The sequence below is a fragment of the Gouania willdenowi genome, chromosome 4 (genome assembly GCF_900634775.1).
Source record: "Gouania willdenowi chromosome 4, fGouWil2.1, whole genome shotgun sequence".
Taxonomy (NCBI): domain Eukaryota; kingdom Metazoa; phylum Chordata; class Actinopteri; order Blenniiformes; family Gobiesocidae; genus Gouania; species Gouania willdenowi.
This window is the reverse complement of record NC_041047.1, coordinates 14,074,154-14,101,239: the sequence shown is the minus strand read 5'-3', so window position 1 is coordinate 14,101,239 and position 27,086 is coordinate 14,074,154. Positions and strand designations below refer to the sequence as shown.

General features: G+C 38.0%; 1 protein-coding gene across 2 annotated transcripts in view; it reads left to right on the top strand.

Moving 5' to 3' along the window:
- The window catches only part of camsap2a (calmodulin regulated spectrin-associated protein family, member 2a), a 46,287-nt gene that overhangs the window by 11,833 nt on the left and 7,368 nt on the right, over positions 1-27,086 (top strand). Inside the window, exons 3-12 of one of the 2 annotated variants that reach the window (XM_028443704.1) lie at positions 6,996-7,157; positions 8,566-8,646; positions 14,472-14,504; positions 15,544-15,685; positions 17,361-17,500; positions 23,058-23,154; positions 23,746-23,842; positions 23,988-24,019; positions 24,113-24,182; positions 24,440-26,522. In XM_028443704.1, the coding sequence (XP_028299505.1) occupies positions 6,996-7,157; positions 8,566-8,646; positions 14,472-14,504; positions 15,544-15,685; positions 17,361-17,500; positions 23,058-23,154; positions 23,746-23,842; positions 23,988-24,019; positions 24,113-24,182; positions 24,440-26,522 (2,937 nt within the window). The remainder of the gene's footprint in view (positions 1-6,995; positions 7,158-8,565; positions 8,647-14,471; positions 14,505-15,543; positions 15,686-17,360; positions 17,501-23,057; positions 23,155-23,745; positions 23,843-23,987; positions 24,020-24,112; positions 24,183-24,439; positions 26,523-27,086) is intronic. The other variant, XM_028443705.1, reaches the window with a different exon arrangement.

The following is a 27,086-nucleotide window of genomic DNA, read 5'->3' as shown; positions in this document are numbered from 1 at the left end:
TCATAAAATTAGTTTCAATGTCTCACTATGGGATATAGGCCTCCGCGTCATATCACAGAAGCCCTTTCTCATAAAGCCAACTTGATTGGCTGTGATGAAAGTATTCATCCGCGACAGGTAGTCCCACCTACTATAAGTAGAGTGGGCGGAGAATACATTGGCATTAATAATCAAACCTCTTCTCACTCAGGCGGCAAAGAGGGTTGTCTTTGTGAGACATCTCGCTCATATTACTCAGGGAACCGGAGGAAACCAAAGTTTCTGCGAGAACATCTCGATGTCCCGTCCTCAACAGCTCTACTTCCTCCCCTCACTCTGCCAATCTACCAGAAGCTACGCTTCTACGTTTGTGCACGCGCATTGCAAAACATAAATCGCGTAACTACAAAAACTACACGTTTATGGTTAGAGTGCCATAACGTTTGATTAAAGCATGTTTATTACCTGTCCATGAGAAATGTCGCCAATTCTTGATCCGTTCGAATCCTTTTAAAAGCAGCAAGTCCCTCCACCTTTGAAAAGCAGCTCCAAGATAAATTCTGTTGTGGTCATGAAGACGTTTATCCACAAGCTTTGTACCTGGACTTTTCTTTTGTGTTTTTGGAGAAGCTTTATACGTTGGCAATCGTGGAATGGGTCACTTTGAAGTTTCGGAGGGCTGCTTCATGACGCACGTCTGAGAGTGATATCTGTTTGAGACGCGCGGCTACGTTTCTGTGCACAGTTTATGCAGCACGTGCATTCACTTTGATTGATAGTCCTCGCTCCAGGAAGTCGAAGCCTATTGGCTGGGCGCACTCATTTTTATAGGGGTCTGTACGATGAAGGAGGGACTTACAGTATATACATTAATGTATATGAATGACCACCGGCAGTAGACTATAATAAAAGACTAGTTAGGTATTTTTCTTGCATTTCAAAAGAATCATACATAAACATAGATTTCTCAGAAACTCTGGATATCAGCTTTAACCTTAAACTTGCTGAAGCATAAATGTCAGAATGTTGATATTTAATAAGACAGCAGTAAATGGGTCAGGTTGCTTCTAAGGGTTGGTGGATGGTGCTAAACTGAGGTGCTTTAGGATATTAGTTATGAAAATAACTATTGTAAAACTATCAATAATATTTCCTCTTTTGTACCATAGTTGCACATTGTTCATTTGCGATGTTTTAGTGCTCTGATAATCATCCACAGTATGTGTCTCCATTTCCTCCGTTATCAATGGAATCATCAGCCATTATAATGTGAAATGGTACATGCACTTGATTTAGAATTAGATAGAGCTTAATTAGCACTTTTCGATATTCAGTCAAATTCACCCATTCATGCTCACATCCACACACCAATGGTGACAGAGCTGCTATGCAATGCACTAATCTACTATTAGGATCAACATGGGGTTCTTTAGATGAACCAACAGGTATAGTCCTGAGATTTTGGTTTTTTTCTTGCACAAATCTGATTTACTGGTTTAGTTGAGAACATTTGGAGCTATCGTGACAAGTGTAGTCCTTACATTTCTACTTTGTTAAAATAACTGACTTTAGAACCATGTTACAGTTCTATGGCTTACACAAATTAAAATGTTTCATATCAACTTTACCTGTCAGTTCTGTTGAGAGTCATTTTACCATTTAAAAATAATTTCAATAGAGGGATATACTGACAGAAAAAAGGTTCAGACGCCCACACCAAAAATATTAATATCAATATTTTCATTGATTAGGAAGCCTAGAAAGGTAACCAAGAGATGAAAATCAAATTAGATGATGAATAATATTTTTTAGTGTATTTTACAGCTTAGTTAAGACATTGGTCAAAACTGACCCGTTATCACAAGAGATGCTAACACAGGAGGAAGGTCACATTTTATGGCGTTATTTATTAAAGGCTCAGTAATTGTAATTACACTTTAGTAATTGAGAATGTAATTTCATTGAATTTCAGGGGAAAATAATCATTCTAATTGGAAAAAATGCTGCTCAAGGTAATCATAATTAAGTTTTATTTAAACATGGATATTTAAAGACATAATTGTAATTAAAAATTGTAACCCTGGTACACAAGTCAATTATACTTACAGCAGCTTGTTTTAGTCTGAGTGAATTATGAAGTCACATCCTGCATGGGTACATAGACGTGGATGTTCTTCCCTCTGTTATTCTACATCTCTTCCGCTGCCTCTATCACTGCTCCCATTGGGCAGGAGCACTGTTTCCATGGTTACGCCCTCCAGCAGGCTGTGTGTAGGTGGGAGCTGGAGTGGGGGAGCGTATGCCTGCATATGTCGTATGCGCAGTGTGTACGTGTAGTCGAGTGCTTTGTGTTGTGTGTGTCCCACTCCTCATAGAAGAAGCTCTGAGCACTGCCAGGATCTAAAGAAGAGAGAGAGATACAAGCAGACACACACACACACACACACACTCTACTGCACATGGAGCTGTGATGGCCGAGTGCAGGGGAAAGCAAATCAGAGCCAGTATATGTCACACCAGGCCAGTACAGTATGAATAGATAAATAGAAACCACATTTCGTACGTGCTGTTTCTTTTATATCTGTAGTCGTGTTGGCCCTGAGACAGACTGGTTTTCTATCTGGGGTTGGACCCACCCCTCATTACGCCCAATGTGAAGCTGGGATGGTTACCAGAATTAAGCAGGTGCAGTGTATAAAATAATTAATCTGATAAAGATTTTGCAGGTGTTAAATGAATAGTTTGGAACAGCGACAGGAATTCTTTATCTTCAGACTTAGTGTAAAACCATAATACGCTGACTATGATATCAGGAAGTAGAGTGTTTAAAAATGTCTATATCATTCAAAAAAGGAAAAAAAAACTGTATGTGATAAAAGGTTTTCTCTAAACATATGGATAAAAGTATTTATGTAGTTTCTAATTTCACCTTCTATTTAAAGTGAAATTGACGAGCTGATGCCTTGGGTTTTTTCTTAAGAATTTAATATTTTGATAAGGGCTACGAGATGATGATTGCTGTAGTCGGTGCTATATACAGTAAATACAGTTAAAATGAATTGAATTGAATACTATATGAAATTGTGAGGCTGTAATTTAGAGTTGAGGGGCAAAGTTGGCTATGAAAGACTGGATTTATAATGAAGGTAACCATCATGCTGCAGTATATAGTTTACAATACGATACAATTTACCAATGCTTTTATTGGACTTCTCTGGACATACTTATATATTAACTAGAGGTGTCCCGTTTCGATTTTGATATTGGTCCGATATCAGCCAGAAAACGAATATCAGATTTTATCGGACTATATCTAAAATCACCAATATAAATGCTCCAACAAAGTAACCTACTGTTGGTGACTATTGTTCTCTGTTTAAGTAACATCACTTGATCAAGCCTTTTCTAACATTCCACACTCCAAAATAAGTAATAAAAGTATGTATGATTCGTGCTGATATCGTATCGAATCAATATCGGTATCGGTCGATATGCAAGGCTGCAATATCTGTATCATATCGGAAGTAAAAAAAAAGTCGTATCGGGACATGCCTAATATTAACTATATGTATGACCTTTTCAACTTAATAGGAATATAAAATAACAAAAGCAAACCAGAACAATCTGTTGTGTAGTAAATTGCAGATTTTATCTGACACCTCCTTCGCGATAACACTCAACGATACTTTTCAATATCGCGATATCTTGTCTCACGATATATCGTCTGACCTTTATTTACATGTATTGTAGTAAATTACCTATATATAGATAACTGAAGAAAAAAACATTTACATTTGATCTCATTTAGGGTTTATTCCCATGAAAGTGAAGTGTATGACTTCACATATGGAGGTCTTGAACCTTCTCCTGCTGTGTTGCTTACACAGTCCTTGTGGTTTCCTTTAAATGAGAAGCAGAACTGAGTGTTTTTCCATGTCCAGCTAAGTTGGCGTGAAGTCACCTGAAGTGGACTCACTCAACCTTTAGGAAAAAGTGCCCCAATACTGAGTCTGTGAACTTAGACAGAAAAGCTGAAGCACTAAAAACTCTCTGCTTTTCAATATGTACAGTATGTATGTGTGTGTTTATTCACTTTAAGGGAAGCACAGGAGGACAGAGAAAGGGCTTTTGAAATACATTTGAGGTGTTGTGAATAAATCATAAAGCCCAGATGTGGAATGGGAAAAGCAGAATGGACGTAGGCCGATCATTAAACATGTTGCCAGCTGTGGTTTAGACATTACAGTGTTCGTATCCTGGACGTGGACACTAGTGTGTGTGGACAAAAGCAGAGTTCAAAATTGTTTTAATATGACTTCACACATTATTCCACATGCTGAGCCTTTTGTTGGACTGTTTAGTTCAGAATTCTTACCCCAGTGTGTGTGTGTGTGTGTGTGTGTGTGTGTGTGTGTGTGATGGAAACCAGGCTACCATGGTGGATTTCCAGCTTAGCCTTTTCATCACAGAGCCATATAAAGGATGAGGAGGGTTTGTCCCTGGTGGAAATAACAGTAAGCTGACAGTGTAGCACAATAGCAATACAATATTGATTCTAAATATGTATTATTTTACCTCTTGAGAAATCTGCAATAGATTTATTTACTCTAGTCAGCTTAGATTGGGAACAAACATGAGTAAAATGCGTGATTTTAGTTAGTTTAGCTCAGATTCATGAGATTCTATCTTTGTTTTGGAATTACTAACACTATCAGGGCTTCTATTCATGTCATATTGAAGAAAAAAACACTACAGACACCATAATTTAAGACTAAGATGAAACAAAATGGAGAAATGGATAGGAAACATTACATAAAAAGATTTATAGGTAAGAAAATGTATTTTTCACAAATGAGTCACAAAGAGAAAGGCTACCCTTCTCTTCAGACAGTTAAACTTTCTCTTCTGCCTTATTTCTAATTCTTATTGTCATCTTTCTTCTCCTCTTTACGTCCAAACAATTAACCAAAGCGTTTTTGCCATCTGTGACATTTACATGAACAGCTGATATCCATCCCTGGGTGGGTCTGCTCTTTGTGCTGCAGCAAGAAATAAATCTGCCAAAGATCTCCGTTTAATGTGCTGTTTGCACAATGCATCTTAAATAATGCATGGAGAGGAGCCTCCAAAAGGCATTCTGCTCCACAAGTGTTGATAGAGAGTGGAAATAACAGTGAAGTCAGCAACAGACTGCTGCACAAACACAAGGTTTGAAATGGTATCGTCTATAAATTAGTCCTAACAATGGAGGATATTTTAAAGCTTTTTGTGAGCAGTACTTTCTACACATGAATTTATCTCAAAATTTGGAAACCATTTAGCTTTTGCCACTATATAATCCATAAGGAAGTGAGTATATGACTAGAAGTCTAAAAAAAAAACTGTTGTTCCACAATATTGGAAGCTTCAGAGATGCATCAATACTATCAAACGACTCTTCAGAGGAACGGAAACAATTAGAAAAAGACCCTGGAGGATTGGCATCTGTAAATTGAATGTTGCTCAGTATTGATTTGTTGTGGAAATGGGGGTTGGATGCTTTCCCGTGCACAGCGGCCTCTTTGCAAATTACAGCTGTGTGTGTGAGCTGTATGTCTTTAAGGTGCTGTTTAACAAAGCTAAGGAAACATTTGGACAGTGTGTCATTATTAAATTGGGGTTAACTTAACTGATAGTAGTAATTAGGCTTTAGCTGCTTTAATGCTCAGGAAATTCAACTCCGATCTAAAGGACATTCACTAAAGCTCAACGTAAATACTGAAATGAAATGAGACGATGTTAGGGATAGCAAAGTTAAAACATGATTATTGTTATTGTTATTAATGTGTTGTTGGTGGGGGTTCTTTTAAATAATAGCCTAATAAAGTTTTATAGCTCCTTATTTGGTTTACCTCATGAAAAACAAGTTGACTGGGATTACATTTCATTTAATCTCTGTATGAAGAATAAACAAAGCAAAGGTGGATATTCTAGGGCATGAGGTTTTTAGTTCCCGTGTCAAAACCCAAAAGATGTCGCAGACCTTTTTTCAGTTAGTTTTGAGCATTGGCCTTTTTTTTTCACTGAATACAATTTATTTATAAAGTATGGTACTGACTTGTCCCACTTTTCAAAATATGTATATAATGTACCAATACTTTGATTCTTAAAGTTTCAAAGCTTGCTTTTCAGTGATTAGCTATTGAAAAAGTACCTGGCGAATAGGATATTTTTATGCTTTTTAAATTGTTTGTGACACATTTTTTTTTTAAACTGTCCTTTCTTTTTATTCCTAAAATGAACCATAAAATTCAGGTAATCTACATTCTCAATGAAATGGTTTCAGTTTTAGATGAATCCAAGAAGTAAAAATGGTGCGTTATTAAGGGGGGTGTGGGGACCAGTTGAGAAACACTGTTCTACGTTCTCAGGTTTGCTCCCACTATCTATAAATGTGGATCTTTGGTTGTTGACCCAGAACTATAAAGATACATAATGAATGGTTGGATAGATATGTGAGACAAGAATGCTTTAAGTTCTAACTGACCGAGTCGTAAAGAGATGGGTCAGTAAAACTGGGTCTTGGAACAAGAGATTGATCAACTTGTTTCCAGGGCAGCAACCTCATGGGAAGATTTAGCTGAATGCAGGATATTAAGGCTTCATCCACTCTTGTCAATCACAATAGGAGAGGATTTATTGGTTTAACCGCAAACATAATGTATCTATGAAAAAACAAAGCAGCAGCTCCAGTTTCTGTTAAATTATGAATGAATTTAGAATTTTTCTTTCAGATTTTTGGTTATTAAACATTATTAAAATCTTAGCTGTACCTTGGTGTGCCATAAATAATTCAAAAGTGTGGAATTGTCCCCCTCTTTGTGCTCTAGTATCACCTTTTATCTAGCATGGCCCCAGTTTGTTATAGTTTGGAGGTAGCTGTAGAATAGACTGTAGCAGACAGTCTTCTATATCATCTTTACACCAGTTGCTAATTATTTCCACCTGCTTATCTTGATTTTTCTCATCATTCTCAGAGTGCCCACCTGGCGATGATTGACACCCTGATGATGGCTTACACAGTGGAGACAATGAGCCCTGAGAAAGTGCTGGCCTGCATTTGTCAGTATCCATCACCCAACCCTGAGGTGGAAACTCCTTGTGACTCTGAGGATGCAGTGACCACATGGATCAACAAGGTGAGTCAGAGTATACAGTATGTGTTTATGGTTTAAATAAAGGAATTAATTAGCATGAGCAGTTGAAGCTGTTTTAAAGGGATCCCCCACTGTTTTCACAAATGTCGCCTAAAATCTTTGAAATGTCCGTACTAGAAGATCTATGTCTAACTAAATGCATTATTTTGTATCATATTTGTTTAATAACTTTTAAAAATGGGACTACTTTACAGTTTTAAAACACACAGCCCCATTTTCCTGTAAACACCCCATTGTTTTCTACTGGAGTGAAGCATTCAGCCTGCTTTTCAGATCATTAGCAGCTTTTTTCGGTCAAAATGCCACCAGAGCGTTAATCGTGCACTGAGCTCTTCTTCTCTGCTTTATTGTCTATTACCGAACTGCAGAATTGGAACTAAATAAGTAATAGATCATATTGGCCAAGATAACAGTACAGAAATTATATATATATAAGTGGTAAGTGGGGTTTTACAAGAGGTAATGGGTAATATTGCACGTAGTGTGGCAGTGGAGGAACATTTTTATTTTACAGACGAGAAAACAATACCTCAGGTTATGCTAGTGTTCTACAGTCTAATGACGGCTGGGATATTGAGCTGCAGTAGCACTCCTAATTACACTGTGGGTGTAACAGTGGGTACAACACTTTGTTTAGTGAGAAATATCCAACTTGGACAACAACAAAAAAAACTGATTAAAAATCTATAATTGTAAAACTCAATATCAATTATTCACATATTTATTTCCACTATTTGGCATTAGCTATTGAGGCATTCTGCCTTCCTTAAACTTGTGTTAAGGCTCTTATTTTTGTACCTTTTCTCTCTGGAGATCAGTTCACTGATATTGTGCTTTTATAGCTAGAGCTCCGCAACCCCGTTTGTTCCCAGATATTACAGTTGGCACTCTGACCTATAAATCATTGATATTAAAAGCTTAATTTTAAGGTTGTATTACAGTATATGATAATAAAAAAAAACTTACTATGTTTACTATGAACCTATGAACCCTTTTCAAGCTAATTCTACAATATTTGTGCAGTTTTTCTAGCCGACCTAATGTTAATTTTATTCAATGAAATGGAAATGGCAAACATGCTTTTTTCATCTAAAAATCAGAAAAATCTATTCAGCTTTTTGTTTATATTACCAGCAAGTAGATGCTCTATTGCCCTACCCTCAAATAATTTTGATGGTCATTTTCACAATGATCAGCTTTACACTCTTCAGATACTGTTAATGACACTAAAATGAGTTAATCAGCCTAAACAATACATTAAGTAACAGGATTCAGCTAAATTAAAAAGAATAACGCTGAAGTGTGTGTTAGGATTACAAGGGAACATATTCTCAGAGTGCTGCTCAATTTTAATCTTATTTAAGATGTCACTTCATGTCTGTTGTTTCAGGTAAATGAATATCAGAGAGATATTGTGGCTCAGATTCAGAAGAAAGAAACACAGCCTCCTGATCCGGCTGAGAGTCCTCGAGTGAGTGTTGTTTTTTTTTTTCCTCTCCTGCTCCTCCTCACAGCTTCAATCCACACCACATACACAACATGAACATATTACACGTTTGATGGGCAGCTTCAAACACATGAAGTATAATCCGCTGCTCCACTAAAATGGATTTAGTGCCACATTTCCCCTTTGAGTGGCACACGATTGTCCCAGAACTCTGGTTCACTTTCAAATCTGGAAGCAGCTGCGTTGGCAGAAGTTAAGCCGGTAAATCATGGCTACCATCGAGGAACATCTCAGTGGCATGTCTGAGCTGCAGATTAAGCTTGATTTGTAAATCCCAACTTTACCATCATAATGAGTTTATTTACTGACAGCTCCAGAGGCTTCATCCATTTATCCCATGCTTTAACCAGAAGGTCAGGACGCTCCAGTCTAATTAGGAAGCAGATAAAACCTTGTTTGTGTACATGCATTATATTATATTTAAATGAAAAAAGAATATATAGTTAAATGTAGGTTGAATAAATACAAAAAAATATTTTTACCATATTTAATGAATGTCATATTATTGACTTAGCTAAACTGGTGTTTAAAACAACAAAAATGGAAAAGCCTTCAAGTCAAAGAATATTTCCAGCTTGAAGAAGGAAAGTGAAGAGGAAGCAGCAGGTGGATGATTTTGCTGATGACTAACTGATGTTCATTATCCATCAGCTTCTCAGCTGCATCTTACCTTCATTCATTCAATGTGCTCTGCCAGCAGTTTTCTCTGCAGTTCTCCTAGTCCATCTAATATCATGGCTCATCTTAAAAGAAAAATATGTTCATCAGCCATGACAGTGTTCAAATATTTGGTACACAGTAATCATTCACTCTCTTTAATTTGATTATCTGATTTTCCACACCTTCTTTAGATCACCTTATGTACTTGTATCTTCATTGCCAGTAACACTTAACTGTTGATATCCTAATGTAGTTTTAAAGATTGCCCATCAATAACAACCCTGTCAGATATGTTTAGGTAGATACACAGATCAAGAGAATAGCTGGGTTTCCGTTACCCTTGGAAATGCGCAAAATCTAAATAGCGTAATGGAAACACCCCCAATTTAAAAAAAAGCACTCATATCACTAAAAAGTTTTTTACACTTTCATGAGGAGGTTTTGCAGACTTTTCGATATTGAAATATATCGCAAAAGCCCTATGGAAATGTGAGACATTTCTTAGCATTATACTTAAAATGTATTACTGCCTCATTAGACAGCAAACAACAAAGGAATGTGGAGTGTTATAAGGAGGTTTGGAGCATCCATCTTCCTGCTGCAAAGTCTCACGGGATGAGATTTCACGGGAGTTAGGAGGCTTCTGCCCAAAACAACCTCCAATACAGTATATCCAATCTTGCCTTTTTTTAGCAAAAAACTGTAATGGAAACACTGCTACTGATGTTCATTCTTCAAGTTTTGCTGCTGCATCTCACCTTCATTAATTCTATGTGCTCTGCCAGCAGTTTTGTCCATTGTATCTGGTACACAGTAATCATTTACTCTCATTAATTTGATCATCGGATTTTCCAGATCTTCAGATATTTCGGTACATAAACAGATGAAGAGAATGACGGTCTGTGTGTCTCAGTCAGACTTTTCCAGGCTGTGCATTCTTACAGTGTTCTTATTTTGATGTTGATCTGACGAGTCAGTGTGCAGAGGCTTCAGCCACCACTACTACTCACGCTGGGAGAATCAAATCAACGTGTGGTATTACATCATCATAAGGAGATATTTAAAGCAGAATAAATGCAGGGTAACAATATGTTACAGTTTGTTGCTGGGGCAAAGAGACACACTGTCCTTTTCAATGAGACTCGTCTGCTAATTGATTTAGAAACGGCATATTCACTGACTTGGCCCAAAGCTGGAGAGTTGGCTCTTTATTAACATCATTTCTTACCTCTGGACATCTGTGCACGCGCTTGTCTGAGCATGCATGTGATCTGTGTCCTCATGGTGACATCACTCTCTTGCTCATGGCTTATATTGTTCCGCTTTCAGGCATTGGATGCAGCAGTTATGCAAGAACTGTTTGCATTAAAGTCCATGTTTTTAATGCTTTTCCTAATTTACAGATTTAATAACTTGATAGTTATCACAGTGGGTTTTGCTCTGCTAAAGCAGTTAAATCATCCAAATTTTGACCAATTGTAGTGAAGTCAATCACTACAGTTGTTAGTGAATGATGTGTTCAATATTGTGTTATTTGCTCCTATTCACACAAAAAGCTGCTGTAGCCAAACACACAGTACTACAAACCTGTAGACACACTTTGCCACAACAACAAATCAGCCAATAAATCTTAACCACCTTCCCCATATATTTCAATACAAAACATTTAAATGAATGCCTTCTTCAACATCTTGACCTCTTGAATCATTTTCAGTGAGGCCTCCTAACACCTTTGAACAGTATGATAAAGTGATGAAACCCAGTATTCTCATTTCACACCACTTCCTGGTATATCGATATAGCTGATCATGCACCTCGTACTAGGTTGGGTGGAATGAATTGAAACAATAAAAATAAAAAAGAATGACAATATAGGCCTATATATGTTACAAACACACTATGGAAATGCTATATGCATATGTTACTAAGTTGTACTTTTTTTCTGTAATGATAAATTCAAATGTAAATTCAGTTTAGCAAAGTTCTTTCAACAAAAAAAATAAAACAAAAGCCAACGAATAAAACTGCCCTTATGTGCAGTGTCTTTTTGACTGCCTCGCAGCTTCCTTATTTGTCTACCTCTTCTCTCAGAATTCAGCACCTCCCCGTACTTGCTTTCTTTCCATCTTCATTGTGACTGCAGTGTGAGTCACACAGGCAGCCTACATCAGTCAGACTGACACACACACACACACACACACACACACACACACATACACATACTACAGATTGAGCTGCAACATAACAAGCATTTTATTCCAAGGATGGATGGATTGGCAAAGTCAGCGATAAGATACATTTCTTCAAAACTGTACCTCAGCTCAGATTGAACTTTAACTTAGAGTGAAAAAAATTGAATGCTCGCTGTCGTGTATAAATATGCAAATGCACAACAATATATAAAGAAAATTGTGCAAAAAATCAGCAGCAACCTGAAGGATAACCACGGAGGTTCTATCTAATATCTTGACTATATGACTCTATAAGCATGGCTGTAAAAACTACTTAAGGCATTAAAATCCCTGCATTTTATTGTCTTATACGTAATATGTTTACTCTGTAAAAAGAGTCCAAGAAGTAACAAAGTTAAATATTTACTGTATTAGTTCCTAATACACTGTATGTGTAATGCTGTCAGAGATACAGTGAAACCTTAAATAAACCAAGCCTCCCCTGCTGCCAACCAAATGTTCAAGTTGGCTCAGAGCTCTGAGTGACTTTGTGAGGTCAAAGCAGATCAGGGAAGACAGGCTTTTGACATTCAGCCTGAAGACAGAATGTGAAATGTTGCCCTTTTCTAACTGTCTAGAAATACACTGTGTATTATGTCACACTTTTTTATGTCTTTAAGTTAAAAAAAAACCTTCCAGTTTCACGAGGTTCTGCGTTACCATTGCTTAGTTCTGTAGCCCTAAAACCTTTTATTCAATATTTTTTCATGTATTTTATTGTATACACTTACATAACTAGCAGGTAAGGTAAAAGACATTATTAACATCACTTTATTGTCCATGTTATTAATTCAGCACAAACAGATACATGAAACACAAAGAATTCATGATGTTGTAAAAGCTACGAGAGACAGTGTGCAACGTTTTCTGTGAGTCATTACATTGTAATATTTCACAAAATTGAAAGATAACTTTGCTGTTTCATTCATGTACGCATGTGATTGATTCAAGGAAATAAACCTAATTCATGTCTCATGAGAAGGAACCAAAGAATGTAACACACACATAAATAGAACAGATCAAACACGAGAAAAGACTAACTTTTGCACCTGATTTCAACACGTTTTGTCCTCTGATGACATCAAAACTGACGCTAGCTCAAATTGAATAAATCAGGGGAACCCAAGAAGGCTTCCATTGATCTTGTCATGCACGCGTTTCCTTTAATATTTGTTTTTCGAAGTTTTACAACAAAGTGGCTGTGATTTCTCACCACCGCCTGCCTTTGATGTCTAGGACTTGTCAGCCACTCTGACTTGCATCTTTGATGCTACTGGCATTGCATGGGAATTAGCTGTTAACGGAGGCAAGCCTCACGCCTTTTGGGATCAGCTTACACCGAGTAGCTGACAGTTTGGTTAGTTTTTGTGCTGCAGGATTTCATTTGGTTTCAATTCTACTTGAGAGGACAATTCAGCAAATGTACGTTTGGCATTTTTAAAGATACACAAATTGGGTTGGAGAGGCGTGTGAGACTTGCTGAGGGAAAGCATGATTGTCTGCTTTGAAGTCGAAAATATCAGCTGTTCACTTTGGGTTTTAATGGGGACTTTTAATGTGTTAACAGCAGACAGCGTACCAGACGAGTAACGTCGTACATAATTTAAATTCAAGCAAAGATGGAGTGATTGTGATAAATCTATTAGCACGTTCAAGACTCAAACAAATCATTTAATTGGGAAATGTTTCATGCAATTGCCAAGACACATTACATAACCTATTGATCAGAGCAGATCAAACTTTGTTTATGTAGCAGCTTCTTTACAAATTCAATTGTAGATCAAAGTGCTTCACAGAAAATAGCTAATGTGATTGAGAAAAGTTAAAATGATAAATATGGTTTAGAGACTAATGATAAAACGTAATTGATAAAATAATTAAAAAGGTGATAAAATAAGAAAAAGTCAGAGATAATAAAAAAAAGCAGAGAAGGGGGGAAAAAAATTAAATATAAAAACATTAAAACATTAAAGATGCAATAACCCTAAAAATCATAAAGCACTGCATTAAAGCCAGACTGAATAAATAGGTTTTTAGCTTGCGTGATACTCCCTGCTCCTCTCAGATCCCCCTGCAGGCTGTTCCACCGCCTTGGAGCATAAAAACTATAGGAAGAGTCTCCAAACTTTTTAGTTTTGCTCTTTGGAACAATTAAAAGAGAAGTACCAGAGGATCTGAGGGTCCGCCTGGGTTCATAAACTAAAACCATCTAATAGGTAGTCAAGGGTTAAGCCATGTAGTGCTTTATAAACTAAAAAAACAATTTTAAAATCAATGTGAAAACTAACAAAAATAGTAGTATGATACTATAGGAAAGAAGGTGAAGAAATAGATTTGTTTGTTCAGGGTCAAGAGCACAATTTGGTAACTTTGGGGTTTATCTCCAATCTATTGCTAATGAATGTATGTAAATTGGTTAAATCTTGCAATCTTAAGCTCAAAGATACTATAGTTGATAAATAAAAAAGGGAAAAAGCTATTTTTGCTGAGCAAAAGCCCTGTGTTTAAATCTCACATCTTAATATTTCCACCTCATCAATAATAATGTCATAATATTGAATAGTATTTTTAAAATTTTACTTTACTCCCTCATGATCCTGATATTGTCTATTTTCCTTGCCTGAATTTCAGCTGATGTTCTTTACATGTGTGCTCAGTCAGCAGATTCAGATATTCACTCAATGGCACATTGCACTAAATGCAGTTTCAGGGGTTTTTTATGGTTGAGTGAGTTAAGTTTTGCTCAAAGGGATTCACCGCTTTTTTTTTTTTTTTTTCTCCGTTGTCACGTTTCTCCTTGTAAAAATGAATCGCATTAAAAAAAAAAAAAAAAAAACATGTCCCTAACTGTGACTTCTTTGTCGTTGTTGCTTTTATTCCTTTGCTGTGCTGCTGCAGTCTCCAACCAAATGGTACATGAAGCTTGTGCCTGTAAGTAAATTAATCAGTGCCATGTGCTCGCCTGTGCCTGTTGTCTTCTGTCTGTGTCCTTATTGCCATCATTGACTCAACATTTGCATGAACCCATGACTTCTGTTATTCCAAAAATAATCACTTTTTGTCCCGTGCGCTATGTCCATTTGGATTTAAGCAGAAATGTGTTTTCTGCAAATGAATTTGTATGTTTTCAGCTAAGCATTAAGCAAAGCATTAGACAAGCATTTTTGACAAAAAAAAAACTGACCAAGCAAAGAGCATTAGATATGGAAATGAGTAAATGCCACTTTAGCCGTGATACTGATCTCATTTGGAGATTATTTCCCAACTGATTAGAAAAGATAACACACTCTTCACATTGCCTTTCAATTTTACTGCCTTGGAATAATTACAGTAACATTACAGTAACCGGTAATCTATTCAAAAGCATGTCTGCCTAAACCTACAAAAACAAAAAACGATTGTTTTTACTGGCTACTGTTAATCCCAGGAACCAATGCATTTTAATGTCTGCATATAGGAAGAAACGGCTCTCCAGAATGCATTAGAAGGATGTAATTTATTTTTTCAACTGTAGCTCTTTAAAATTGGCTTTTATTTAATACCGTGTGACTTAAAACAAACATTCTTTGCCTAGCTTGCATCAAAATATTTTATTGGTCGATGTTTTAATGTCATTTCTGTTAATGGAATTAACTTAATCATTGTTTTCTTTACATTCTTAGAACTTGGGAATGAGTCAGTGACAGACTCCAACTTGATTGTGCAGCAGTTAACTCTCATAATGGCTGCTTATTTCTCTCCATGGCTCCACTTTAAAGCTTTCCTCTCCAATTAAAGTGTTTTACAACTCAAGCTGTAAAGCTTCAAAGCCATTCACTTACATCAGTAGATCCAATGGGGATTGCTGGGTGTTTGTTACTGCTTTGAAGACACTGCGCAGCTGTTTGGTCGTTTGCTCTGTGTTTGAAAACCTCCGTGAGTCGTTGCATGGACCATGCATCTTGGTTTATATCAGTGTATGTCACTACAGGCTCGCTACAGAAAGGAACAGGCTTTGGCCCAGCCGGTTCCTTGGATTCCCCCTGTGGACAACCTGCTGAAAGACAGCACAGACGGTTCAGCTCTCGCAGCTCTCCTGCATTTCTACTGCCCTCAGCTGCTGTCACTGGATGGTAAGAAACAGGGCAATAGTCACAAAACTATGTGTTTACAACCTGTATTTGTTACTCAAATCAGTGTTTCTCAAATATTGGTGCGTGTATCCCTAGTGGTACACAAGGCACTACAGGGGGTACTTAAGAGAGAGAGAAAATGGAAAATTAACAAATAAAGTGTCAGTCTTGGTCCCAACCCAGGCGTGATATGACCGGTAATGATAGAATAGAATAGAAATAAATTTATTCGGGAGGCACTAAATCAGTGTTTTCCAACCTTGGGGTCGGGACCCCATCTGGAAATTAAATGGGTTCGCTTGAAATTTCTGAAAAATTCAAATAGATTTTTTTTTTTATTAAAACAACACAACTGAATTTCTATACTTTCACTTTGTGAATGTAGTTCAGCTAAAATGCAGTAAAAACATATATATATATATATATATATATATATATATATATATCTGATTTCAAACATGATCAAAAACTAATTTGAGAAAAAATACCTTTAGGGTCACCAGAAATTCTTCATATCAAAATGAGGTCACGATCCAAAAAAGGATAGGAACTACTGCACTAAATACTGTTTCTTTTCACTTATTTACAAAATGAAATTCTTTAAAATGTTTATCACTCGTTCAGACAAAGGGCGTACTTGAATTCAGAATAAGGGAAAGGGGATACTTGAACAAAAAAGTTTGAGAACCACTGACTTAAATAATGTCAAAAATAATTATTTAACCAACTTTGACAACAAATCATTGAGTTCGAAATATTTTGACCTGGTACAGCCCTTCTTTTATTTTGAAATCCACCAAGGAGATCATATTTTCACCTGAGTTTATTTTTTTGTTTGTTTCTGTTAGCAGGACTATGTCAAATGTACAAAAAATATTTTGACAAAATCTCAGGATCAGTATTAATATTAATGATTCTGGAGCAGTTTCTAAAACTGAAAAAACCCTATCCCTCATCATTGACAAAATTTCATCCATAATTGACCGATCTTAATGACATTTGACTCTGTTATGTCTGGTTGGTTTCTCAATTACCCCACCAAGTTTCATCCGGACCGGAGGATTGCACATTTAATCATGATTTTTCAAATAACAATGGGGCGTCCATACAGTTGGACCGACTGTATTGTTATGTATGGGGATAGAGATTTCTTCCAAGCTTTTAAAGTGTGAATAATCATGATACCATGACCAGGATCACTGATCCAGAAAACTGCCAATCTGACAAAGAGGATATTTGACGCTTGGTGGAGGTTGGTGACCTCTGAGTGCTCTTGTTGGACATATTTTTTGGTTGACATAATGCAATCCGGTTTATTTCAAGCACAAATGCAGTCTTGCCATGAGCCTTGACTGGCTTATTTTTAGTTTCTCAGTAAATTATGATTAAATCAATTAAAATAATCCAATCAGCCTGTTAATCAGGCTTGTTTTCACACACCACATGCACACAATTGTCCTAACCCAACAATTCATTGTAAAGAGAATAAATTGATCAAAATTCAATTTACATACACTCCAGTTGTTCCTTACTGATTACTAATCTGACCACAGTTCTGATTGGTCAATGTTACTATTTAATGGCAGATAGTGAGTGAAACAAGCTTCCCTGATCTCCGCTCTCACACAGCAGTAAAAATAAGAACAACTAACAATGGCTGTCTCTGCTCAACCAGATGTTTGCCTGAAGGAGAACATGAGTCTGTCTGACCGACTGTACAACCTGCAGCTCATCCAGGACTTCTGCAAAGACAACCTGAACAGCTGCTGCCACTTCAGCTTGGAGGACATGCTCTATGCCTCGTCCACCATCAAGGTACCCCTCACTTTAACTGTTCACTAAACAAATATCTGGTTGGTCCTTTTGATGGTAAATCAGTTGTATTAAGGTAGCTCGCTATGTTTTGGAAAATATAGATATCCGTTGCTGCTTGGTTGTTTAGTTTGTGTAGAATTGTTAATTTGGATTTTTAAAGGACTTTTTAAAAACAGTCCTATATTAAAAACAAAACAAGCATCACACAAAACTATAGCATAGTTACTTTTTCTAAATGTGGTGTTTTTTGCAGTGATGTCAGAATGATGATGTGTTATCTAAGCAGTGATGCAAGCCTCCATATGAGTCATGCTGTAGAATAAAAGGTTTGATTTAAAACCGTCTGTCTGTAGAAATCCACTCAACCTGCTCCCACATCATGTTTTGATCTGTGCTTCCACTAAAGCCATTTCATTAAGTAAAGTATTGAATAATAAATTGCTTTCTTTTTACGTGGGTTTTGGTCTCTCGACAACCTTTAGTTCTGCATCATGTTTCTACCCTCCTGCAGTGAAGGGCTAAGAACAGACTTAAGCTTCCACTTATTCCACTTTTTTGGTCAACATCCTGTTGTTAAGAATCGATTAATCACGGCTTTGCTTCTCTATCAATGTCAGCATGCATACACCAAAGTGATTATTTCACCTTTTTCAACTGGAGAGCACATAGTGTACATGAAATGTGTCTTTCAGGTCAAAGTCATTGTGAGCACATTCATTGCTGTTACTTTTCATTTTCCCGCATTTTCATTTTATGACCCATTTCTCCAATTACCTCAAATTTTCCAGTAACAACCACCTTTCCTATTTTTGTCGATGAGGTCATAATAGCCACTAAAATCACTCCACTGGGCTTTTTTTCTTTCTGCTGCAGGTTTGCATTTACTTGTATTGTTGGAAGAGGTGCATAGACAGTAAAAAATAGCCACGATGGGACTTTGCCTGAGTGTCTCCATCAGCCTGTCCTCTCATGCAGAGCTGTTATTGTCTGCACAGATGGAAGTCATGGAAAGGACAAACCTGAGAGGATGTCTTAGCTGAAAATTAAAGCTTGTTAAAATGAAAGTTTGTTAGAAATATTGTTGTTTTGTTGCAGCCACTCACATTTTTATTGGCACTAAATTGGTAAAAAAACAAAAACAAAAAAACAATCCAAATGCATACTCAAAGTGGGCCAAAGCACAAAGACTGTGAATAAGCATATCTGAGTGCACATATATTTTGCTGACACTGAAGGATAAATCAGTCGTGGCAGAGCAGAACGTGTGCCTGAGAGGAGTGCAGCTTAACATGCAGACAGAACCAGTTCAGTTCAGTGTAACCTTGACCCAGTTTCCAGGCAGTCACACCCCAAGTGACAGCAGTGTGTTGTGGCCCATCACACTAATGGAGACCTTATTATGGAAATTGAGCAGAGACATCAGAGGGGTGGGGATGTGATGGAGGTGTTGAAGTGGAGGGAAATTGAGAAGGGAAGAAAGAGTAAAAAAGGAGGTGGGGTTTGAAGAAAGCAGCTCAGAGGAGAAGTAAAGACCACAATACTTTTATACCTGATCAGCAGCATCACCCTATGAAACTGTCCATACAGCGTGGGATTTTTACAATTACTGTCTTGACTGCTTTACATCATTAGCAACCATGACGTGACACATAAATATTCTGTCCAACTGCATTTCTTTTAGTTAAAAAAAAGGTTAATTTGCATAAAAAGATACTAAATACATTGCAACCTAACATATCTGTGCTCACTTTCACTTTTTTTAACGTTACTTACTAAATTACTTCTGTTACTCAAAATATCAAAATATATTGTGCGATTTTCTGGTCATGACTGCTGTTTTGAAAAAAATCTTTAAAATGACTCTAAAATAGTGTAGAAAATGTATTTGAATAGATTTAGTTATGTTTTAGTCCTGTATAAGATTTCAAAGTGTTTCTATTTTTATTTCCATCTCTTACATCATCGACCAAATCACTTTTAACCACTTGCTTTGACACTTGCATGTGTCAAACTCGTGGCCCGAGGGCCAAATCTAGCCCTAGGAGCATCCAGTTCAGCCTGCAGGAGGAAGTAAAAATTACAAAGAAAGCATGAATCACTGTGTAAATGAAACTTAACACTCCTGGTGCTCATAATGCATGATTGCAGCCATTTATAGTGTTAAACTGTTGAAAAACTCAAAATTCTTACTAAATATTTAAATTTTTCTTAAATTATTACATAATATTTCCCTTAATTAGATAGAAATTGGTCACAAAATCAAAATAATTTAAAGTGAAGACCCTGTTGGGACTGATATTTATCACTTATTGCTTGGATATTGTCTGTTTCTTACATATTTTGTATTTTATGGATACGTACTAGGGCACCATAATGTTACATTTGCTTGTTTTCCCACATGAGATCTGTGGCCCACTTGAGATCAAACTGCTCGATATTTGGCCCCTGAACTAAAATGAGTTTGACACCTCTGCTCCATTGGTATGACAAATTGAAATTAAGACTCACTAATTAATTTAAAGCACAGCCATAAAAAAAAAGACTAAATCTGTTTTTTTAGAGCTAAACCTGCACTGAAGCTGATAAAAGTGAAATCCTACAAACAGTATATACACCTCATTAATCAACAGTTTTCATTGGAATCCAATCCACACTAAACCACTGTATTGAACCTTTCTTCTTTTATAATCCAGGGTTGCCCAACATTGTGTTTGATAGATAAGGATCATTCCACATCATGCTAAGTACATTTCATTAAGGGACGAAATGTTAACCTTCTCTATCCAACCCCTAAAGCCATATATTACCAACATTACCCCAGGCTGTTCTTTCTAAATGGAGACTAGGCCAGTAAATCATGTCAACGTACTCCAACAAATGGCTCTGCGTGTGATGATTTCACAGCACATCTACATAACCATCTGTCTATGTGAGAAGAACAGACTCCATACTCCTCAATGCTGACTTTCCATTAATGTTTGCATTTGATTTAATGAGAGCTTCAGACAGGGCTGTGTTGCCCTAAGCCTTTACTCACTTACACTATTTCATGGGGAGTCTCTTCAACATGACATTAGTTGTTTGCATTTCCCTCTAATGACGTTCTTTAGTTTCAGCAATGACAAATAGACTTCCAAACTGCATTACTGTTTGCAAACCAACTGTTTAAAAAAATAATAAATAATAGCAAAACAACAAAACTATAGGAAATACACTGAAATAATATGTAAATGTAGGTATTACAGTGTGTTCCAAGTTGGTCAGTACAACCCATTAATACATTAGTCTTCCAAAATTGACATATTATTGACTAAGGAGAGAAAAGGGCCCCAAGTCTTATTAAAATTGTCTGAACAACCTCTTAGGGCTGGGCATTAAATCAAGATTTCTATTTTGGCGATAGTTAATATTACAATATTGCCTATAACGTTATATATTCTAGTTTTTTAACTTATTTTGTATTAAAATACTTGGTGTATGAGTTGCTGCTTTCACTACTTCTCAGAACAGCATAAAAAGCACAGTTTGATGGATTTTTCAGTCTTAACCCAGACTTTCCCCTAAACAAGCCACACTACAGAACTCACTCACACATGCTGTCCCTTATAGAAGAAAAAGCCAAAAGTGGCACATATTGTGTGACTGTTTGTTAATAAATGAGCCTGTGTACCAGCAAATGTAACCATGATTTGTCTTTCTGGTCAGATTTTATTTGAATTCAAAATTGTCGAAATGTATATCGTATATCACCATTTTGAGGAAACATATCAAGATATGAGTTTTGTTGTCTTTGTTTTCTTATACTGGAAAACTGTGTTATTGACAGATGGCCTTAGGTTTTTTTTTTTAGGCGTCAGTGTAGTTTCTTTGGAAAGCGTCCCTTTGCTGGTTCAAGAAGCTCCTCTTTTTTCTGCTGGCAGAGGATGGCAGCAAGATCCACTTGGCTGTGAATCAGGAAGTGGGTTTTCCCAGATTGGAGTTAAAGTCTGACTGGCTGCAGGACCTAGATCTTTTTTAATCAGTCCTCTGTCCTGGTGATGGTTGAGATTAATGCCCTCTGATTGCTCCGTGTGTCGCCAGGCGCTGCGTCCTGCTGAGGTGACATATTGTTATTTGTATCTCTAGTGACGGTGGGTGACCTATGACGTTTATCGTGTATCGTCACTTTTAACAATGCCAGCACATTTCAATAACTCTCTGTCACATTTTAATGCTGTAGGCTAAGTAAAAAGGCAATATAGGGGGGGGGTAGTGTGGATCACTACAGAGTAGATTAGCTCCACCACCCTCAACTCTTCTGAGCTCATGACCACTAATCACCAATCAGGTTCCAGTTTTCATTCTTGGAATCACACACTAAATCTTCAAACAGTCAGATCTGGCACTGCTGTAAATCCTACAGACCAGGAGGAGGTGGCTGTGCCAGTCAATGGGGAGGTATAGTTACAGTGGGGATCTGTATGTGTGTGTAAATTGCTGAGGGGCGGTGTTTGAGAGGTGACCCTCATACCTGGTGAGTTAGTGGAAACGTCTGAGTCAAACGGATGGGAACAGGCATGCAGTAAGGTGGGGATATTGGGAATCTTCTTTTGTTCCTCCATCTCAGTTTTATTTTTTTGTGATACATTTTTTCCGGCTCTTTGAACTCATTGAGGAGTGCTTCACCTGCTGAACTCGCCCGAAGGTAACAGCACAACTGTCACTCACAAATGTAGTTTTAAATTAAAACCATTGTAATGTTTGAAAAAAATGTCTTTATCATGACCATGCAGAGTTACAATTCTGTAATGTAGCTAATCTGTGGAGTTTAATAGTAGCTGGAGAGATCTTTTATTTTGCAAACACACAAAAGAAAGCAAGTCCCTCGTCAGCGTATTGCGAGTCTGCACACTGGGTTGTGAATTAGGCTCCAAAAGGCTAAAGTAAAACCCAACACAAACCAGTGTTAATAGCTTTGGCCCTCCTGTGGGGGTTTGGAACAGCAGTGGAGTAAGTGGTGCATAGAGTGGTGCATCCGGTAATGTGTGTGTGCACTCTGCAGACGCCTTCTTATTACTGAACATATCGCTGATGAAGGTGAATGAAGTGTTTTTGGTGCAGCATTGTCTTTGTCTGTGGTGTTTCACTCAAGGTCATTCCTTCCTGCTGGGCGGGGCACACTTTGCATACTCATCCTGAATTAATGCAAATACCGTATGTTCACCAAAGTGCCTATTAATCAAGCACATATTAATGTAAATTATACGGTTTCAAAATTTCAGTTTGTTTTGGGGGTTTTTTATACATAGTAATGACATTTTAACAAAGTCAACCTTTCATTTGAAAAGGTGTAACCCTGTGTATATCCTCAGACTGTGGAGAATTCTGAATACTAAAATGGAGCAAGTGTGAGGAATTATTTATTAGCCTATCCAGGACCGGTGGAAGAGATAACTACCTAAACCACTGTGGGGTTTTAAGAGAGAGAGACATCTGCTGGAGAGGGGGCTGCACTGCAAATGTGAGTCCCAGTCCTGTGTTTTTAAATGGTTTTATTTTTTCCTGTTGATCTCTGCAGAATAACTACCTGGTGTTCATGGCAGAGCTGTTTTGGTGGTTCGAGGTAGTCAAACCATCTTTTGTGAAACCACAAATTCTGGACAGAGAAGACACAGGTCAGTGTTGCACTCAGAATCAGAATTCATTGTCATTGCACAAGAAAAGCACAACGGACGTTAAAAAAGAAATAGCAGCTCTCATAAACAGTGCAAGACACAAGACAGTGTAGAAAAAATAGTGCAAATATGTTGACAATAAAAAACCTATATATATATAAATATGTATATATATATATATATATATATATATATGAAATACAAGGGCCAATATAAAAAAAATAAGAAAGGGGTGAGATGGACATGGATTTTTTTTCCCATTATTTATTATTATTTATTTGTATAATTTTTTCTATATACGACACCATGTACCAAGTCAGCAACATCAGTGTCATGAAGGGAAATACTATTTTTCATTTTGTTACTATTATCCAATATATAATATATTAAACAGTGCTACTTCCAATTTGTGCTTTGTTTAAAATGTGCATTTTATCAGTTTAATGACCCAAAATGCCAAATTTCCACTATATATTTTGTTTAAGGAATTCTATTGATTATTTTTGAAAACATTTTTAACCAAAAGCCATTTGTAAGCAATTGTTCACCATTAGGTACTTTTTGCCTAAAGTGTTTTTCGTATTTCCACAGAGTTCCAATCCCTGCTGAAGAATATACCAGTCGTCCCGATCTCCAAAGCAACTAAGAGAAGTTTCATGGAAAGACCTCCAAGTCCTGAACGACCCAGGTATGATAGTGTACACAGGTCAACTTTTTCATCCTGATTAACTGAATTTTAGGTCAAATTAAGAAAAGATTTTTGGTTTGAAAAATAAAGTTAGAAAAATACCAGATTTGATTGAAGGTTTGACATTGTTAATTTTTTTTTACAGTTTACCGCTTCGACCGCAGCCCAAAAATCCAGGTAATTAAAGATTTCTGGTGCATCAAACATTTGCAGAAATGTATAAATATGATAAACCAGCCTGTTAATTCCATTCTTACTTGCTTGAAACAGGAGAAATCAAGAGGTCAACCTCAATGTCGTTTGTTGATGGTAACCTTGGCACCTGGCCCAAAGAGAAAAGGTTTGCTACTTTGTTTCTTTTTAACTGATTATTATAAATTCAGTACATTTATAAAGGCAACTAGAGTTCATGCAAGATGTTTCCCATCTTCTGTACAAGCCTTTCCTTTCATACACTGGTTAGGATTGTCCCAGAATGCTTTGCAACATGTCAAATTCAATTGACTAAAGAATTGAAAATGTATTTAAAATGAAGATCAGGAGTTTATTTTGATATTTGTAGTAACTTTTATTTCATATACTTGCTTTTCTGTTAAGGTCTGGGCCTTATGGAGTATCGTTTGACATCCCCTTTGACAAAGAGGACTCTACTTCAAATCCTTTAGCTGCCACACGAGGCATGGTTAGGTCCGTCAGCACTGATGATAGTTCTGGTTTCAAGGTCCACCAAATGTCACGTGGAATGAAGCGCAACTTATCCTTCCAGCCGGTGAACGGAAAGAGTGTTGGGATTGAAGAGGAAGGTTGTCCTGAAAGCCTGGCTGGCATGGAGCCTGGCAGGCGAGGGTACTCCAACGGGCATGGACGTGTCATGGCAACTCCACCCTCAGTGGAGGAAGCCCTTCAGATCATCCACAGCCCAATTAGACGCCCAACAGAAGGGATCAACACTGGTTTCTTCTTGCACAGTCAAACCCACGGGGCTGCTGTGGGCGGCTTGGATCCCGTCTCAGAATTAGATTCTAAAGGTGCTTTGAGCACGACGGACACTACAGAGGTTGACACTGGTATCCATCTTCATACAGAAGACATGCTAGATGAAGATTCTTCTCTGAAAGACTGCTCTGTGAACATGGAGCTGGATATGGATACACCGAGCCCCTGCCCGAGCAGTCTGAGTAAATCCCCCTCAGGACTGAAGATGACGAGCTTCGCTGAGCAAAAAGTAAAGAAGGTGAACCCTTCGGCACCAGACTCGGGTAGGGGCAGCTCCAGCTCCCTGAAGACCACCCCTGAGGGCTCAGAGTTTGGTCTTCCATTATCTGTCTCCTGGGCTCCCACTCCTGAACACAGCCCCATTCGTCAACAAGCCACACCCACTCCCCAGGCACCGCTCACACCTGTCCAGCTTCCACCAGACGACCCAGCTCAAGTCATGGCTAAAGAAATGGTGCACCTGAGGATGAGGCTGGAGGAGAAACGGAAAGCCATTGAAGCTCAGAAGAAGAAAGTGGAGGCTGCTTTCACACGGCACCGGCAAAAGATGGGTCACTCTGCATTTCTTAATATGGTGAAGAGAAAAGGGGATGGAGCAGCCAGTGGAGAGGAAGGAGGAAAAACACAGGGAGAAGGAAAATCAGCCAGCACAAGTCCCACTTTTAAATTTGGGAGGAGCAAGGCAGACACACCTGACGGGGCAGAGCAAAGCAGCACAGCTTCCTGCTGCCAGAAATCCCCTGGCCAAGGCGAGGACGGTGGACAAAGCCACGCCCAGCTAACTGAAGTGGATCTCACAGAGTACACACGCTCCATTGACAAACTTAACCATTCTTTAGCCTTCCTGCAGACAGAGATGCAGCGACTGGCACAGCAGCAGGATGTGATCATGGCCATGAGGGAGCAACAGCATCAGCAGGCGTGGGTCATCCCGTCTCTGCACACAAACCCATCGCCACAAAAGCACAGTCGGGCCGTCACTCGATCATCAGGACCCTCCTCTCCGGTTGACTCCCCTCGGTCCGCCCATCGTTCTCCAACCAGCATGAAACGCAAATCGGCGTCCTTTCATTCCCGTAACCCTCGCACTGCTCGACCCAGTGAGCTTAAATTGGCCCCTTATAACCGAGTCTTAACTGCCCCACAATCTGTCGACAGCATCCCGAGGCTTCGCAAAGTCTCCCCTTGCCAGCCTTTGGCCAATTCCTTTGTTTACATGGGAGAAAAACCAGCTACTGCTCGTCTTGAGGTTGTTTCCCTAAAAACAGATAAAAACAAGGGAACAGATTCAGTCCTGTCGCCTGAGAGAGAGATGGCAAGTGTATGTCTGCTCCGAACACCCCCTACGTCGCCCAAGCTTCACAGCAAACAGGAAGGAAATGCACAAGAAACGGAGGGTCAGAAAGATGAAGCTCAGAAGTCATGTGTGGACCTCAAACCTACAATTGAGTCCTCAATCCCTGAGGTTCTCTCCCATCGTGTAGTTGAATCCTACACAGTGAAACCATCAGAAATCCTCTGTGAGTCCAAAGCGCCGGGTTCTACTAAAAGCAGCCTGATTGAGGTTCCTCTGTCAGTCGTGAAGTCACTGGAGGATCTGATGCTGGACGATTGTTTAGAGCAACAGGACGATGTGGAGAACCTGGAGGATGAACAGAAGACATGTCAAGGCTTTTTCTTCAAGGTAGACTGTTAATTTAACAAACACAACATAATTTAATATGGGAAAAAAGGAACGCTGATATAGAAAATTACAATATCGCCTTTATTTTGTTGCATATTTTGTATTAAAACACTTGTTTTAAGAGTCGCTGCTACTTCTCAGAAGTAGATGAAAAGCACAGTTAGATGGATTACTGAGTGCATCCCCTCAACAAGCCACACTACAGAACTCACTCACACGTGCTGTCCCTTACTGGAGAAAAAGCCCAAAGTGGCAAAATATTGTTCAGCTTTTTGTTAATAAATGTGCCTGTGTATCATTTTTCATCAGCAAATTTAACCCTGGTAAGACTTTATTAAGTTAAAAATTTGAGGTTTATATTGTAGCAAAAACATATGGCCCAGCCCTAGGTTACATTATAGTTTTCAGGATTTCACACACAGAGAGAACAATCAATTATTGAAGTAAAATAAAAGTGACATTTCTTTTCATTGAAGAGCTATGCTGGCTTTGAGCAGGATCATCTTTCTGTTTGTAGTGTGAACTGTTGTCACTGCCTGTCTCTGGATCTCTGATGTAGGTCAG